The 18487-nt window shown below is 34.8% G+C and overlaps 2 protein-coding genes across 2 annotated transcripts in view; one reads left to right on the top strand and one right to left on the bottom strand.

The window, feature by feature from the left end:
• The window catches only part of LOC145660603 (uncharacterized), a 269662-nt gene that overhangs the window by 185251 nt on the left and 65924 nt on the right, over nucleotides 1–18487 (bottom strand). The gene's annotated exons all lie outside the window — the stretch shown is intronic.
• Nucleotides 1–18487, top strand: part of LOC145667565 (1-aminocyclopropane-1-carboxylate synthase-like protein 1) — an 80399-nt gene that overhangs the window by 3833 nt on the left and 58079 nt on the right. The window contains exon 2 of the mRNA XM_081735038.1: nucleotides 15762–15962. Coding sequence (XP_081591164.1) covers nucleotides 15762–15962 — 201 coding nt within the window. The remainder of the gene's footprint in view (nucleotides 1–15761; nucleotides 15963–18487) is intronic.

Genomic DNA, 18487 nt, shown 5'->3' with positions numbered 1-18487 from the left:
AAGTAGTTCTTTATATATATATATATATATATATATATATATATATATATATATATATATATATATATATATATATTGTCTTTCGGAAAAACGAATGCACAAACAGGCAGGATAAGTATGTAACGAAGTATTTGTTAGTAAACCAAACGCCTCAAATGTAATTCCGCAACGGAAAGAAATACAGAAATTTAACTTACCCTGCTCATACTAACAAGGAAAGGACATGAACCTGTCAACAGGACTTCCTAATCAAACCTAGTCCATTCGATAAATATAATATAGATATGTTCATGTACAAAAAATTAGGTGCCATGGACAACGGAGTAAGTCCCTGGGGTCCATTGACCTTGTTAGTATAAAGAAAACGTAGACTCGCGGTGAAATAGCTATTGCATCAACACTGTTCATTGAAAAGTCATGTTTTATATGTTCATTCTCTTCAGCATGAAACAAGCTTTCCAGAGGTGCTATGTATGCCTCTGCGGCAAACCCTGCTCCCGCCAAGTGAACTTTGTGGAGGACAAACACCGTGTGCATAGGTTTCCTCGGTGTTCTCCCGTTACATCCCACTTTCTTCATTCCACCACTTATCATCACCGCGTCCTTTAGCCTAACCGGCATAATCGTGAGACGCAAAACTAAAAATTTTAATTCATTTTCATTTTCACTAGGACTAGGAGACATGTAACATTAAAACAGTGTTTGAGATCTAAGATAGTGTTGCCCACGAGGCTCTAGAAATTTCTCGTCTCGTCTCGAATTATGTTTCTCGACTAGGGGCCAGTTGGACATCAACATAAAAGTTTCAAAATTTTTATTAGTATATTAGTATACAATTTACTAAAATACATATATTTCTCAAACTCAGAGGGTCATTTGTCCCTCCTGTCCCTCTCAAATGACATCACTGATATACAGAGCCGGCGGTTGGACATTAAAACTGGGGGGGGGGGGCAAGACATGATCTGAACAATTGTATATCAATGTTAGACTTCCTGGTTGTTTCTAACATTGTTTGATTAAAGGTTGTATAACTAATAGGATAGTATCTTTCTTTACTTAAAATACCGTATATCGTATTTCTATTTCATTAAGTAAATTCATAAGAGCAATACAGGTAGGTACTAGTCCTTTATACTCTTAAACAACGAAAGAGTAAGAAGAGATTTTAGTCCTTGCTCTTCTGTCTGGAAAATTGTGTAATCAGATTATTTAATAAATTTGCAAAACAAATAAATAGAAGGGATAATATTAATCATAGTACTGATTAATGACGCTTGTTTTGCAAAAGTTATATTGAAACTGGGAATTAATGAACAACTTATAGCTTTTAATTCCACACATGCCATTAAATGAATGTTTTTACTCTTAGAAAATAAAATATAGTAAATGCTGCAAGCATATGCTATGACATTTAAAGAAATATGCAATTGCAATATTAATTGCTTTGAATTGCAATTAAAACGCAATTACTGTAGCTTTCTTAACTCCACGTTAAGATAAATAACGAATACGTACTCACGCAACGGCAAATATCATATGGCACCATTTCTCTCTATGAAACAGTAATACATACTAAACCTTTACCAGGGTGTCCACATTATGGAAAATAAGGCAAAGGTCAGGGAAGTAAAAATGTATCAGATGAAGTCAGGGAAAGTCAGGGAAAAATCGATTTAGATCCATTGTTCAGTTACTGAATTTATGAAATAGGATTGATTTCTTTGTTGTTACTGGATGCAAAATGTGGCGTTCTCAATGATGATATTGAGGGAGTTAGTATTCTCTGATATAGTTCTTGAAACTAATTTTCTGCGAGAAACACATCTAACTGCATCCTGGCATATTTGCTTAAAAGGGTAGATGCTATTCTAGAAAAATTGCATTTTGCCAAGAGGATATCTGCACAAGTGGCTGAGAACGCGAGAAAATAGTATCTCCAGCTCACAGTGAAAGCCCAGACTGAAGAATTTAAGGAACATTCGAATGAAAAAAAATGAATGAAAGCTTTAAGTGTTACGTCCCATGGTTATGCCGGTAGGCCAAAGAAGACGGTGATTATGAGAAACGAATGAAATGGTGGAAGAAAGTGGGAGGAAACGGGAGAACCCCGAGAAAACCCACGAGCACGGTGTTTGTCCAGCACAAAGTCCACACGGCGCGAGCTGGGATCGAACCAGAGACCCCAAGCACCGGAGGTGAACAATATACCACTGAGCCACCGCGTCCCCGAACATTCGAATGAATTCATAGCCAATGACAAAGATAGTATTGGACTTGATGATTTTTTTACTTAGTGTTAGGAAATGTGAAGAACTTCGTAGACATATGGCCAGTTTTATGTAATTATGTTTTATCTTCTTTCACGGAAACGCATTTTTTGAAAGTGGTGTCACAATAAATAAAATTCTCATTGTTGACAACTTACAAGAAGAATCTCTGGTGGCTCAGTGGATCATATATGATTCTGTGATGAGAATAGGTGGATCATCAGGATTAATAATTACAAGAGGTATGATAAATTCAGTGAGAAGTTCAATGAGACAATGTCAGGTGTATTTGGAAAAGAAAAGAGAAATAAATGCTGGGGGCGAGAAGAGGAGAGAGAAACGGAAGATTCAGCAACAACTAAAGGAGCTGGAGGAAGAAGAGAAGAAAATTAAACTTCGGAGACAACATGAAGAATATTGAGATCAATGAGAAGAAAACTATACGAGAAAGGATGAAAACAAATTTCTAAATGGGTTGCATTTAACAACTGCACCAACAAAAGTATGTGTTACATAATGTGTGTGTGTGTGTGTGTGTGTGTGTGTTACACACTTTCGTTTGTAACTTTACATTTTGTGTAATATGTAGACCCAATTAATATCAGCCTAATGCACATGTTTGTAAATTTACATTCCTTTAGAAAGAAAATTGAAAAAAGAAAGAAACAGAAGCGGAAGAGATCAAGGCCAACTATGGGGAGTGTGGAGGCTGGAGTTTCTTTCTTTTTTCTAATTTTAAAGTTATCCAGGGTTCAGGGAAATCTGGAACTTTCGTCATGGAGTCAGGGAAAAGTCAGAGATCTTTTCTGCAAATTGTGTGGACACCCTGTTTACATTTCTAAATGAAACTATATAAATTACGCGTCACTTCAAAAAAAGTGGGGGGCAACTGCCCCCTCTTGCCCACCCACGCTGATATAGCGTAGATCACAATGCCTAATGTCACCCACCTCCCACGTGAACTGGTTTGTCTTTCTAGCGTCTATCTTCAGCCAGTGGCGGCTAATGTTAGTGTTGCAGCGTTGCGCAACGACCAAAGAATTTCAAGAAAAAACTATTATTATCAGTAGTAGTAAAGAACAGAAAAAAATACTTTCTAATACTCGCACATATACACTTTAAATAATTTTTTTTTTTTTTTTACTTCTGTAACTGTCCGTTCCGTTAATCCGTTTTAAAAAGCGAAAAATAATCCGTCACAGAGTCTCTAATTTATATTGCGTTGCAGTGAGCTTACAACGACCAGATTCTTTCAGCGCGGCAATTGGAGCGAATGTTAAGTCTCCTTTCCCCTATCTCAGAAGTTAAAGGGACTGGTCGTTGCAGTGCTTCTGCAACACAGCACGCAGCAATAAGAGAGAGAACATGTTGTTAAAAATGAACGACCTTTTATATATATATATATATATATATATATATATATATATATATATATATATATATATATATATATATATATATATATATAATTTTCAAATAATTCCTTGGACCACCTTTCATACACTTCATATTTCCTCATGTTAAGTTGATTTAAGTTATTTTGGCGAGGTCTACCATCCCATAAGAATTAGAGAATTATATAGAATATACGTTAATAAAATAAAACTAATTGAGAATCCTTATGATAGATTAATAGGGTTATCTCAGTGTGACTTGTACGTTTGAACACCGTTTCGGGATACACACACAGGAGGCCAATAATTACATCTTGCGGCACAATGATAATAGATGCTTCCTGAAACATTCTGGATAGCAAATCTTTCCAAAACTGCAAGGATTTTACCATACGGAGCAAGGTAAATTCCAAGATGGAATGTTAAGTGCCACGATGATGTGATTACTGTGCAACGAAGTTCGCCAATCTGATTGGCCAATTCAAGTTCTTACTACACCATTCTTTTGAAACAAGATAATCATATATATATATAGACGCCTTTCTGAAAATATAAACATGTATTGATGAAACTCGCATCAGTAACTCTGTTTCTTTGAGTTGTAATAAGGTCACCATTAACATTCTCCCTTACTTAACATGACACTAATGAACTGAACCCACGGCTCACCATCATCACTGAGATTTTAATAGATCTTCAATATTCTTCATGTCACCAATTATATACAGAGATTTACAAGTAAATTTATTGGTTATAGTCGACGTCTTTAAAAATCCTTTCCAATCCCCATTCTTCACGTTCCCCCTTAATGTAGTCTGTTTATACTTCTTTAATTTGCAAATAAATAAATAACACAGAAATGAGAAAATGTTTAAGAAAATAATAATAATAATAAAAACAAACATCTTAATCTGTAAGGTTAGTTGCTAATAGTTAACAGTCGCACTAACAGGTGTCACTATATGCGCTCACTGCCTGACTGACGTCAATAGATGGCACTGGCGTGCAGGCAATTTGCAGATTTGAAATTATTGTTACGATTTAATTGCAACTTAAAACCCACATTGTTTCGATTTAATTACTTCAAAATAGGACAAGAGCCGTAACCAGATTTAGATTTGAGCAATTTTTGTGTAACCTCATGTTGGTTGGTTTGTAATCTATTAAAAAAAAAAATCTAACAAAAATTTTAATTAAGTACAATTTTAACGTATAACGTAACCCTATAGTGAGTCGAAGGCTTGAAAGAACAACAAATAATAATAATAATGTCATATGCGTCTCAAAATCTACTTCTTATTCTGATATCTGTTTTCCAATCTTGAAAATAAGTGTTATTTAATAGTCCATTAAACAATATTCAATTTCTCATTTCTCAATTTGTATTTTTAGTGTGCTTGATACAGTATTTGAAAATTATTCTTCTTATTTCTGCTCATATTAATGATAAATTTTAGCTAATTTGCTATTTATTTTAAATACAAATACTTCCCATAGTCCCATAGAATGAAAGTGGATATTTGGTATGGCCATTCACTTTATTTGTTATTAAACCCGATAAAGATTAGACAGTGATTGGTTGTAGGAACTAAACCTCTTATGCGATTGGGGTAGGATCTCATCCCTAAATTACAACCAATATGACTTAAGTCCTGTGTCTGCTATCTATCACACTCCAGCTAATTAATAGATAGATAGATTCGTATTTTCGCCCTTTGTCAACAGGGAGGCTATATAGAACGGAGTAGGATCTAAAGTTATAATGTGTTCGATGCTCTCCCACCGGGAACTGAACCGGAAATCTCGTGCACCAAAAGTATACGCGCTATCAAGGGCGCCCATGTTGTGGTTTCCAGAGGGGGGCAAGTATAAGCGACATTTGAAATATAGTTTCAAATTTTGCGGTAACTAGTGTTCGAAGTGGAAAAAAAGCAGAGGCGGTATGTTTTATTTTGATTTTAACTCACCATACCGGCTATTTAAATATTGTCTTGATCACTGAAAAACCAGAGACTGTATGTCCTCATTACTGAAAAACCAAAAGCGGTATGACATACCACCGCATACCGTCTCACTTCCACCACTGGCGGAAACTGTTCTAAAAATTCTATTGGGTTTTCGATCTTCCGAAATACAATTTCCTCTAGGGGGGCGAGCGCCCCACCTTGCTCCCCTAATGGGCGCCCTTGCGCGCTAGCCAATAGACTTGGAAGGAGGGCGTCATCTAATCACTTCTATAATAGTAACAACAATTCTGGAAGAATTTCAGATAAGTTTTTGTTAAAGAAACTGTTTTAAAAATGACAGTAATTTGGAACAATGTGGCAAAATTTTATGTTCCTGGTAACAGCGACTGCCATCAAGTTAAAGATTTGATTTAAGTCCTTGCTATTTTAACAATAATATCTAATTATCTCTTCGGTTAGAATCATTTACTCTAATTAAGCGATACTACGATCATACGCATTTCTAGTTTGAAATGATTGTCGAAGTCTTCAATATCATACATTTTTGTCACTTTCGCTCCTGAACAAAAGTAAGTTAGTAAATACATCATTTCAGAAAGTCACGAAATAATATTTTAAAAAGATTTAATTGCAGTCATTACTAGAAACCCTCTTATGTGTTGTGTGTGGTTGCGTAATGCTTAAAAATAATATTTTGTACTGCACCATAATGAAATTAATGTTACTAGTTTGCAATCACTAATTCAGAAATGAATTGTTCTTTTAGTACCTACTTACATGTATCGTACCTCAAAATTTGTATTCACTTTCATGATTCAGAATTACATTACATAAAATTAAACCTCTTACCTCCAACAGTTCTTAGGAGGCCGGCCGGTCTCTACCACTTGTAAATAATTATTCTTATGAGTTCGTTAAATCCCCATTATTATTGGCCTTATAGTTTACCCCTCCTAATTCCCAACACTATTTGTGATATGATCAGAGCTACTAAGTCCATCCATCTTTCATATGACTAAACCTTTTGTTGTTTTCCATTGTTTTCTTTGAACATCCCTGTATTGGCATTACTTCATCTCCCAACATGCGATGTTCCCGTACGACTACAGTTATATTTAGTTTTCTCATGACCATTAACTACTTCCATATTAAATACATCAACATTATTTTTCACTTCCCCTATGACCACACACATCAAATCTTTAATTCTACTGATCCATTAAAGTCAACTTTTAATGCTTTTCTATAGTTTTATGTATAGATATGTATATCCCCACGATTGTCATGTAAGTAGTTCGAGAGCGCTTGGTGCATGTGGTACCGAGTTCCAATCCCGATGGAAGGATAAAAAAATAATTTCACATTCATTCAGTCATGCCTAAATGGTGACGACCATGACACGATAAATTAAACAATTTCATTTGATTTTCTTAATTTTATACACGAGCTAATATTTCAATACCTCATAATACCAGTTATCCATTACTGTATAAGCTCTCCCTATGCTACTGTTACGTGTGTAACAAGTAAGTTTTCCCTACCGATAGCCCTAACAAAAATGTCACTAGGTGCTCTATCATGTATTAAATATTTTCCTGATCCTAACATTTAACTGATAATAATTTATGTCTCTACGTGCACTGTCGGTTAATTGTCCCCCATTTTATGTCTGAGAAGTTTCAGCATCCACTGTCAAATAATTTCCTAATTTAGTTAGGCTACTAGTGCGTGTTGTTACTTGCGCTATCACTTGCCTCTCTGACGCTTAATATGTCACTCATATACGGTAACATCTAAACAAATCAAAGAATGGTGAAAATCCATCAATATGTATATTCTAATGTTTCATAATTTTATCCCTTACTTTTGTTTCTATAATGAGCGAAACTTAATGCAAACAGTGTAATGAAGGGTAACTTACAAGACGTTGATTGATGTATCTAATATATTCAATAAGCATCTATCGTAATAGTGATTATAATAATTATGAAAAAAGGCAAAGAGTGCTGAAAATGTCTAAGAAATACAAATAAATGTTGAAGATAGATAAAAGTACATCAAATCTCAACCCAGAGGTTAGTAAGTATTAGCAGTATACACGCTAAAGGAGATCGATATATCATCAAATGTGATCAACACGTAAATCCGGTAATAATATTTGGTCTAGGAATTAATTCGTGCGGTTGGTACGCACACATTGAAGCTGTAGTACAAACACAAAATACATAAATACCTTAAGAAAAATATTGTCCATCGCTAGCCACCAACTTCGCCCATCTGTCAGGCAATGTACGGATTCCGTGGCGAAAGAAGTCCTCATCCTTGGAAGCGATCCAGTCAGAGACCCATGTTTCGATATCTTCTGAAGAAGTAAACCGCTGTCCAATCAAATCGTTGTTCATGCAATCGAACAAGTAGTAGTCCGAAGGAGCAACGTCTGGTGAATACGGCGGGTGGGGTAAAACTTCCCATCCGACATTTTCTAAATAGGTTTTGACCGGTTTTGCGACATGTGGGCGAGCGTTATCATGTTGAACAATAAGTTTATCATGTCTGTTCTCCCATTCTGGCCGTGTTCTGGCCAGAGCTTGCTTCAAACGCATTAATTGTCGTCGATAACGTTCTCCATTCATAGTTTCACCCGGTTGCAGCAGCTCATAGTACACCACACCTTTCATATCCCACCATATGCACAGCATAACCTTTGCACAGTGAATATCTCGTTTTGGTTGTGATGGACCTGGTTCACCTGGTTTCACCCAGGCCTTTTTTCGTTTAGGGTTCTCGTAATGGATCCACTTCTCATCACCCGTAATAATTCGATGCAGAAACCCCTTTCTGCTCTGTCGTTGAAGCAGCAATTCGCAAATGGTTTTTCGTCTTTCAACGTCTCTGTCTTTCAATTCATGTGGAACCCAATGTGACATCTTTTGAATCATTCCCATGGCTTTCAAGCGTTTGGAGACTGTTGTTTGATCAACGCCTAATGCTGCTGCAAGTTGTTCCTGCGTTTGACACGAATCCTGCTCGAGCAATGCTGTCAATTCTTCGTCTTAAAATTTTTTTGGCTGTCCAGCTCGCTCTTGGTCTGCCAAGCCGAAATCACCACTTCTAAACCGTGCAAACCGTTCGCTCAGCTAGAGCATGGTCACCATACACTTCCACCAAAATACGATGACTTTCAGTCGCACTTTTCTGCATGTTAAAGTAATGCAGCAGGACACCCCGCAAAAACACTTTATCAGGCACAAATTGCTCCATGTTCACTTAACTACAAACTGGTGTTGTTGACGCTTTAATCCACTGCCTATACTACGAACGATACGCGATGACAGGGGTTTGCAACACATGTGTGGATACACGGAACTGTGGGACGCTCCGTTCGTTGCGCCATCTCTTGTCCACCCGCACGAATTAATTCCTAGACCAAATATAATTATACGAAGATGATTAAGTAAGAGAAAATAATGAATAGCATTCTATCATAAGAACAAACATTAATAAGTATCCTGAACATATATGATAATAATTATACATATGACTATACTGTATATACACTTTACTATAATAATGCTTCAAGAGAGGGGCACGCTGGCTCAGTGGTAGAGTGCTTATCTCTGGTGTGTGGGGTTCTGATTCGATCCCCGGCCAAGTAAATTCGGAGTACTCCCGTTTGCTGCCACATTCTCAGTCCACTAATTCTCCCATCAGCATTCACTTGCCTTAATCACCCGTCTCCATTAGCCTAAGAAGCATAATCGTGGAACCTTAAACTGAAAGATTTTCATGTCATAGAATGCTTCAACGAACAGCTAATGAATTAGTGCAATATACACACATTCTTCCAAATTTAAATCATAAAATTAAAGCTTCACTCATCAAATTCTGATTGATGTATCCTCAATCAGTCCTTACACGTGAGTTTTCTCTGATTTCTCCCTTTTCCTCCTCATATTTTCATTTTTTATTTCTAAATATTTAAAGGAGCAGTTCGACTTATAAATGTATTTTTTACAAATTATTTCCATTTGTAGAGTTGAAAATTCTAAAAGGAATGGTGTTTGTTTGATCTCGATACGTTCAGTCGTTAGCGAGTAACAGAGGAAGAAAGATTTTGCGATGACGTAATTCGTGGTCAAGCAGTGAGAACAGGCTTCCATACACAGTGCCAAGCATTTCGTTTGTGAGAGGAGTGGTACGTTCTAAAGTGCGATTTTCTTTTACATAACTAATTGGAAAGACTTACAAATGTCATCTGCATGTAGAAAATAATAATATCTTATGGTGGGCTGCACAAAAGTTTTTATAATATTATAAAACGTAGTTTTTCCTACAAAGTATGAAGTTCAGAGTTTCACAAAAGGAACTGAAATTTCGAAACCAATACCATGTAAATAGATGGAGGACTAGGCTGTTACAATACCTACGTACCTTTCCTTTAATCATGGTTCCGATTCCCAGATATAAGTATGTTCATTTTCAGATTTTGTTACAATTATCAACACTGACCCTATAATTTTGTGCTTCAATATATGTACAGGAGAGCGACATATGTGGTAAAAATGAAATAACATCTGTAAAGTTTGCCAGAATACGAAAAATACTTTACCAGTTAAATTTGTTTGATTCGCATCTCTCTCCACGGAACAACTCTCCTTACCCGTTTCATCATCATTGTCACTTGATACAGAAAAATTAAACGATGAATCAATGTCCTGAGGAACACTGTCATCGTCACTGATTCTTTCTACAAGCCGGTATATTTCACTTCCCAATTCACATTGTATAGCAGTTGTATTTACATTTATTTCTAAAACAGTACCTTCAGTATCATGAGTGACACCGTCGCTATTACCTCTAATGCCTCGTCTTGACTACAACCGTGAATTGCTTCTTGTACGATATTTTTACGTTGGTAACTGGACATAGATCGGCGCTTGTTCAATGACTCGGATTTTAAACCTTTCAATATACTTAGAACAGCATTCTTTCTCAGTTTGTGTGTAAATAATTCTCCTGGCATTAGCTTGTCCTTCAGTAAACATGACTGCTCGAAGTCGGACTCTTCAAAATGTTTGGAACAAACACGAGTGTTTTCATTTGGCACAAATTTTTTCCTGTTGATTTTCTTGAGCCATAATTTATACCTATTTGGTGATTTCTCACGACTTGGAAACATAAAAAAAGATACTTTATTTCCTCAACTTTAATCGCACGAGAATTACAACCGAAAACACAGCACGTGTTAGGCATTTCTACTTCACTTCACGGACATAGCACGCGCTGTACTAACACATGTTTTCTACTTCGCACTAGTGTTTCTTTCAGAAAAAATGTTCCGAGGGGGGAACACTTAGTATTCGGAGGAGCACATTATTTTCACACAGTACTATTAAGTTTATTATATTATAGACGTATTATTTTAGTATCCTCCGAAGGCAATGTTAGAGCTCCAGGAGGGAGCTCCAAAAACATGTCTGGAAGAAACACTGCTTCTCACAACATTGCTCTCTCTATCTTTTCTATACTAATGCTGTAGGAAAAACAACTAACAAAAACGTCCCTCAAGAATTCAACACAAGGCAAGACTGCTAACGAACCCAAAACACAATCTATTAAATCCATTGCACTATTAAAGGTTTATCAGCTGCGTGTAAGGGAGTGGTTGCTAAGTCACATTGAGTTCATCACGTGGCCCACCGGTGACGTCAGCATTTGCGATTCATAAAAAACAAATGCCTATAGAAGCTGAACGAAACGGTCTATCAAGATTTAAAGAAATAGGGGTCTCTTATTTTTTGTTACTTTTTCTACTGCACCAAACTTGTTTTTAACTCGAACTGCTCCTTTAAGGCAAACAATCCATGATCGATTCACGGCTGATGATTCATAACCTCGATGTTGAAACGGAATGTCAAAGTCTAAACAAGTTATAATCAAGTACAACTGAAGTCCACCGCACTATATGCTTTAGCGTAAAAGCCTCTCAGTTCGATTACCGGTAGGGCTTATGTAATTAGGATCAATATCTCGTATAACTTCGATATTACAAGGGTTTCTAAACGTCACGCAATTGGCAATTCGTACTCAAAAACACTTGAAGTTTACGGATTATATAATGAGCGCAACCTTCAGCGTTCCAGATCTGGGTTTGATTTATGGTAAATTACATTACTATTAGGTACATGCCGTCAATAATCTCTCTGCTAAAACGGCACACAACGTCAAAACTAATCCAATTCTATTTCTAAAACATAACTTCTCTATGTATACATATAGCATACCTATTCATTTAAAAGTTATTCAATAAGTACTTTTAAACCATAATTACAAGACGATAAATTCAAATTTCTGCAAATGTTTCACACGATCGGTACAGATACATGTGTTTTCACTCTTCCTAATATTTTATGATTATCAATTAACTGTACGTGAACTCTCAAACTGGACAGTAAAGATTATTATTTAAATAAACCGACACAACTACTTATTCTCATATGTAATATCCGATAGTAAAAGAAAAAAAATTCAACATTCATGGAGACTCTTGTCCCCCGAGGCACGTATGAAAGTCGCATACACATGTAAACACACAGACAGACAAACCCTTGATTCCTGTTAGCTTCCAAGAGAAAACAAAATAAACTCTATAACAACACAATATAACTTATTCAATAGATACCCTAATACACACTTCCAAAAAATGTTACTTAACTTTTAACAGAATTTCTTTTCTCTTATATTTTCCTCTTCCGTTGAGAAAAACGAATTCCTTTTTACGGCGGTTATTTACCTAGTTAATGATTGTAGTCAGCTCTATATATCAATACTCCACGTGCTTTTCTACATCCCTTTCGTTCTTCCAATTCAAATTTCTGCTATTTTGCACACACACACACACACACACACACACACACACACACACACACACACACACACACACACACATATATATATATATATATATATATATATTTGTCAATAATGTTCAGTATAAGTGTTCCGCTTTTCAAACCTCAATCTTCCGTAACTTATTTGTTTTTATATTAAATTAAAAACAAAATTTCGAGAAATTTCTTCAGTAAGCAGATGTTAATTTTCTTGAACTTTCAGTAGTTATTAGATAGCAGCTAGATATTTTTCCTAAAAAAGTTCTCTATATTAATTAAAATAATGGTGTACATAAACAAAAGATCCTTTCTTATGTTTCTTTATATGTGATATTAAACATGCAGACAGACTTCTAGAAACATCGAAATCCAACTAAATTTCGTCAAGAGCATTCTAATGTGTTCATAACGATAAACTAATTATATTTTCATACATCATCGATTTATTTCATCAAGCCAACTGGATATTATTCAAAATTCAATTTCATGATATGTATTTCTAATTTAAAGAAAAAACTAATTAAAATTATTTTAAAATTTTAATTTCTCTTATGTATAATCGTATCTACACACAAATAAATTAATATAATGCTTATTATCATTCCTATAACAATTAATTTTCGCTGTCAGGTTTTTAATTAAATCTCTTCGAGTATAATGAATTTTAATTATAATGTCACGTTCTAATATTTACACTATAAGATGAATTAAGACATACATACTAATTAATTTGAGCCAATCAAAATGCAAAGGAGAAAGTATACTACCATCTACTAATACTCATGATTTTTGGACGTATTCATAATGAAAATTTATCCAGAATTAGGCTTACTTTGGAACAGATCATGTGTTTTTAATCAACAATATCTTTCATCTATCCAAAACATTTGCGGAATAGCTATGTCAAAATTAGATACTTGTGTCATTTTCTGTTATTTAAAAATTATAATGTTAAACTTCTATATCAGAACACGGAGATGGGAATCGTAGGTTTATGTAAATGATTGAAGCCTCGATGCTAACTGCAGGCATAAATCCAAAAATAGTAAGTCTTCAGCATACTTTCAGAATTGTAGTGGTGGTTTATGAGTAGATAATTCTGGTTTAGGAGCCCTTTTCAAAGTTCCAACCTGTTTGTGAGTTGTCCTGTTAGAAAATAATAATGATTATAATAATACACATCTGAACATTCATTACTTAAGTAAAGTTTCGATTTAAGAAACCTAAAATATGTTACCACATTTATAACACAAGCATTATGTGAGTAGGTCAATGGCAAACCCTTTAAATCCACTTTTAAAAAAATGAGATAGTGGTTGCTCTGGAAACCTTAGTTGGAAAGCTTTAATTTTCAAATAGTATTCAGTAGCAAAGGCCGTTTTAACTAGTTGAAAATTGACATTGAAATATGTGCCAATTTCCAAAACTTGTTACATCTATCATGGCTACAGATGCAAAACCAGTTAAATCTATCTTCAGTTTCAAAAACTGTTAATTCCCATACCTACAAATAACGTCATGAGAAAATCAGAATCAAACCCAGTTAATTCCAAATTTCAAACAATTTGAGGTTTCGTACTGTATAGGATTAGTTTAGTGGTCTGAATATTCATTGGAACTCTTGGTAAATCATTCGAAATTTTATTTTTCAATATTTGCAGTCTGAACTTTAGTTAATTTTGTGTTTTTGGACTGAGAATTGAGGCACTAAACGCCCTGACCTAACTGTTCGTGACGTGCTTCTGTGCTAATCGGATTTTCTTCAATAATTGCTAGACAAATGGACGCAAAATCGAAAGAAAATAATACTGTAAGCAGCGATGATCATAATTTTGTTGTTCATACAAAAAATGTCTAGAAAACGTGGATGATGTCTGGAAAACTGGAAACGAAATGTAGCCAAAAATACAAGTTAAGTGGATTATCCTATGGTTTGAAGTCGTCTGTGTTATTTTGCAGGGTGACTCTTTAGTTTGAGCAAAACATTGTTGGGTGAGATTCTTCTCTAAAAACTCTCTTCATCTTGAGAGAACCTTTTTCATAAAAAAGGCTCGAGTCCTGGTACAATATGTTCAAAGATTCAAAGATGCAAAATATAAAAAAATAATTTAAAATTTCAGTACTGCTGTATATTTAGAAACAACTGTGAGATCATGGAATGGAAACATACCTCTGACAAAATCTTGAAAAAAAAAAACTGATAATTGGCACTTTCAATTCCAAAAATCTCGCAAAATTATTCTTAGAAAAATTGCTGTACAACAGTTCTGGTCCAAGGAGAACCATTTTTCAATTCTCAAACAGACACCTTGAAAACAATTAGTAAGCGAGGAAAGAATATAAGAAATATTCCAATCGACACGGTTCCGAGGGCACATTGTGTCAAAGAAGAGAAACTGCATGACATTAAGCGGCTTTTGTTGTTACATTTTGGTGAAAATTGGGGAAGCAACCCAAAGTTTACGTTTTACAAAGAGGTTTCTGCAGAAATACGAAACCGAGGGAATGGTGCTGCACCAGAGGACGACGAAGATATGAATTTCCATTTGGTAAAAGATGATGAAGAGAAGCTTATATAACTAAATGTTTGTTAATTTAGATCAGTTGTTTTCAATTCAGAATAAAATTAATGTAGCATTTATGTTTGAATATTCATTTGTGCCAATCTGTATAATGTATATTAATTGGTAATACATTTTTTCCAATATTTTAGTATGCATAATACTGATTTCTGACTCTGATTCACTTACTTTTAACAGCTTTTGTATCCTGAGCATTGCCAAAAATGGCCTCTCATTTAGATGCAAAAGCTGTTATTTCTATTTACATACGCAAAACCTGTTAAATCCAAACTATTTTCTTCAATAATTCAATTCAGATATTAGTGTGATTATATAGTTTTTGACAGACTAACATTCACATTATTCTTTCTTTTTTAGAAAGTTTCTAATGTTATTTTACAATTATGACGTGTTTAAACAGTTTTTCTCGATTTGCCAAACATTTTAAAATGTGGATTTAACGGGTTTTTCTATTGACCTACTCATGTAGACTAAATATTTTGTTAAACTGGAGTAGTCCTGTTATATTATTCGAATTTCAATTAGTACTAAGTTGATTAACGATTATGTTTTGTTAATTATTTGTAAGGGGTACTAACATTATTTACGCGCATGGTTACGGAAAAAACTCAAATCTTAGAATCGAAATAAAATCAACTTTTTACTTTCTTTCTTTCAGAATCTATTATATTTTGACTCTGCTGATAATCATTTATCGGAAGACATGGTTCTGGAACGTCTTAACAGAATCTGGGATACGAGTTTAGGTCATGATGATCTGCACTACTTCAATTTTACTGGAGACGTTACACACAAAAGAGCTATCGCCCACTTTCTCACAAAACACTTCAAAACGCCAAATCCTATTGACGCTGAGAATGTATGTATATTTTAAATCTAATTAAGAAAGGGAATGTTATTTATTGCTAATGATGTAGATAAATTATAGCCAATTTATAATGAATTGGATAAAATAAGGAACATACTTGGTAGGAGCATTTTTGTTTTCCTGTCATTCTGAGTCAACGGTTCGCTGAATGTGTGTAAGTCATGGATTTTCTTAATATTTGTTCTTTTCTACGTATCTTTCTCTTATTTCATGTGTTTAGGTCAATTAGAATCTGAGTTCCGAATATTTGAAAATGATCACATGAAAATTGCACTTTCCTAAAAGTTGACCCGGTATCAACGGCCTTACCTTGTAGAATGGTCTTGGAAATCGAGAGATTAAAGAAAATATTTTTACAGTAAAAAGTCACATTTCCGTTCAGATATACGTATTATAATGACCAGGGAGGTGCGCACTCACGTGGGGAGTCTACCAGGTCGTCATCTCCCTCAAACTTCTTTACTTGTTATAGATTCGTAGCCTACACCTTCCTAATATAACTATACTTGTTTGCAAGGAAAAAATCGATATAGCATAAATACTGTATTTGACTTTACATTTCATCTGCACTCTTTCTTTTCTTATGAAAACAGTCAAGTTCTATAATTTAAAATACATATGAGCATGTATATGCAGGGCCGGATCCAGGATTGTCTGAAGGGGTGTACCAATAATTCCCAAAACAACCAATCACACTGAAACTCTTCAAAGTGACATATGACAATATTCTTTACCCCTGACAACGCTGATGCATAGAACAGAGGGGAGTATTTTAAAAAGGGTCGCAAGTGTTATGCAGGAAAAAATGTTCTCTCCTCCTGGCTTCTGTTTCCTTCCATACTTGACAAATGTTATATTGTTTAGCTTGGTGAATCCTTTTCTTCAACCTTTAGAAAATCGACTTAAACAATTACTTTTGCAAAGCTCTGCTCTCTTTTAAGCCCCAAAGGGAAACATGATAGCAGAAAGTTTCGAAAAGTGTTGCTAATTTCACTGCTAGCTTCTCACTTTATACAGTGTATATTTACAACGAAGGGGAGACACATGGACCGGTCCAACCCCTAAATCCGGCCCTATATATATTGCTTATTATTACTTATATATATATTACTTAATAATTACGCGTACTTATAGTCTTTTCGGGCGCAGAATAGACGTAATGTCATGTAATATTGGAGCACCCAAACTTTAAACTATTTCCAAGAAAATTTTCTGAATGTGGTCTTGCCAGATACAATCTTCCTGTTACGCATGGAGTTAAAAAGGGAACAAATCACACATTACTTCATTTTTACTCGCAGGCTGGATGAAATATACTCACATGAGCCGCCATTTGACCATCATTGATATAATTCATAGATCATCTGAATTTACATGACTGTGTAATCTTCTGTGTTATTGATTTAGTCTTGTTCGTTTCTTAATTGTACGTCCTGTTTGTCTAATGTACAGTACGTATCAACATTCATATGAGGTTGAGTAAACGCTTGGCATATCTAATGGTTCTTGAACTTTTACGAAGCATAGTTTCTGTCTGATTTTTAAAAATGACATGTGAATTGTTCTTTTTCCATATTTAGTTTATAAATGATTTGTCGTACTGAAGGTGTATGAAGGGCATAAATCCTACCTTTTGTTTTTGTTCTTTCTGAATTATGTTGCATGTTATATTTTTTACGTTTTGTTGTTGTTACTTATATATCTTTTATTACGAGTAATTTTGTAGAAAAGCACATTCCAAATTATGTATTTATTCGTCGAATATTTTTGCCTTTGTAATAAGTACGAAATATTATATAGAGGATGACTTGAATCAACCTTAAAGAAGAGAGTAGTGACTTGGTTTTCTATACACGCTGTGACTCAGTTGTTCCAAACTTTTATTCATAATTAATATAGAATTATTGCCTCCAGCATGATATTTATGTTGACAGAGCATAAATAAAGTTTATGATGAGCTATGACTATTAGTTATACTGTATGCTATATTTTGCTTTCTTTTGTTCATTTTGTTTCTTGCCGCTGTTATATGCATATTAGAATCATGGTTCAAGCAGTTGCAAAACACCGTCTAATTTTGATAATTAATTCTAGTGTTTCTTACCTTTTCTTCCGACGGATCTTGTTTCAAGAAACCAGAATACCTTCATGTGCAGGACACAAGCGTCAATTCAGATTTTGAGAGGGGGGAGGGGGGAGGAAGAGTCTCCGATTTACAGAGTTTCACTTTTTTCAAAAAATGTATATTATCATTTTATTGATTAAAATGTATATGCGTCTCAAACTCGGGGCAAGAGGAGCAATTTGCCCCCTCCCTTTCCCAAATAATGTAGCCTACCTGGTAGAGGAGAAATGTTAATTGACGTATTCAAATGCCACTTTGTGTGATGTGATCATATTTGTAATCACTCAGTTCTTGGATACGATACGTACGAGTATATTCTTACCGTTCTTCTCAATTTACTCCTTTAAATCAGCTTATTAATCTCCAGTTTTTCATGAACTTTTTTGAACCA

The sequence above is a fragment of the Thermobia domestica genome, chromosome 1 (genome assembly GCF_964235325.1).
Source record: "Thermobia domestica chromosome 1, izTheDome1.hap1.1, whole genome shotgun sequence".
In the NCBI taxonomy this organism is placed as follows: Eukaryota; Metazoa; Arthropoda; class Insecta; order Zygentoma; family Lepismatidae; genus Thermobia; species Thermobia domestica.
This window is presented reverse-complemented; position numbering and strand designations above follow the sequence as displayed.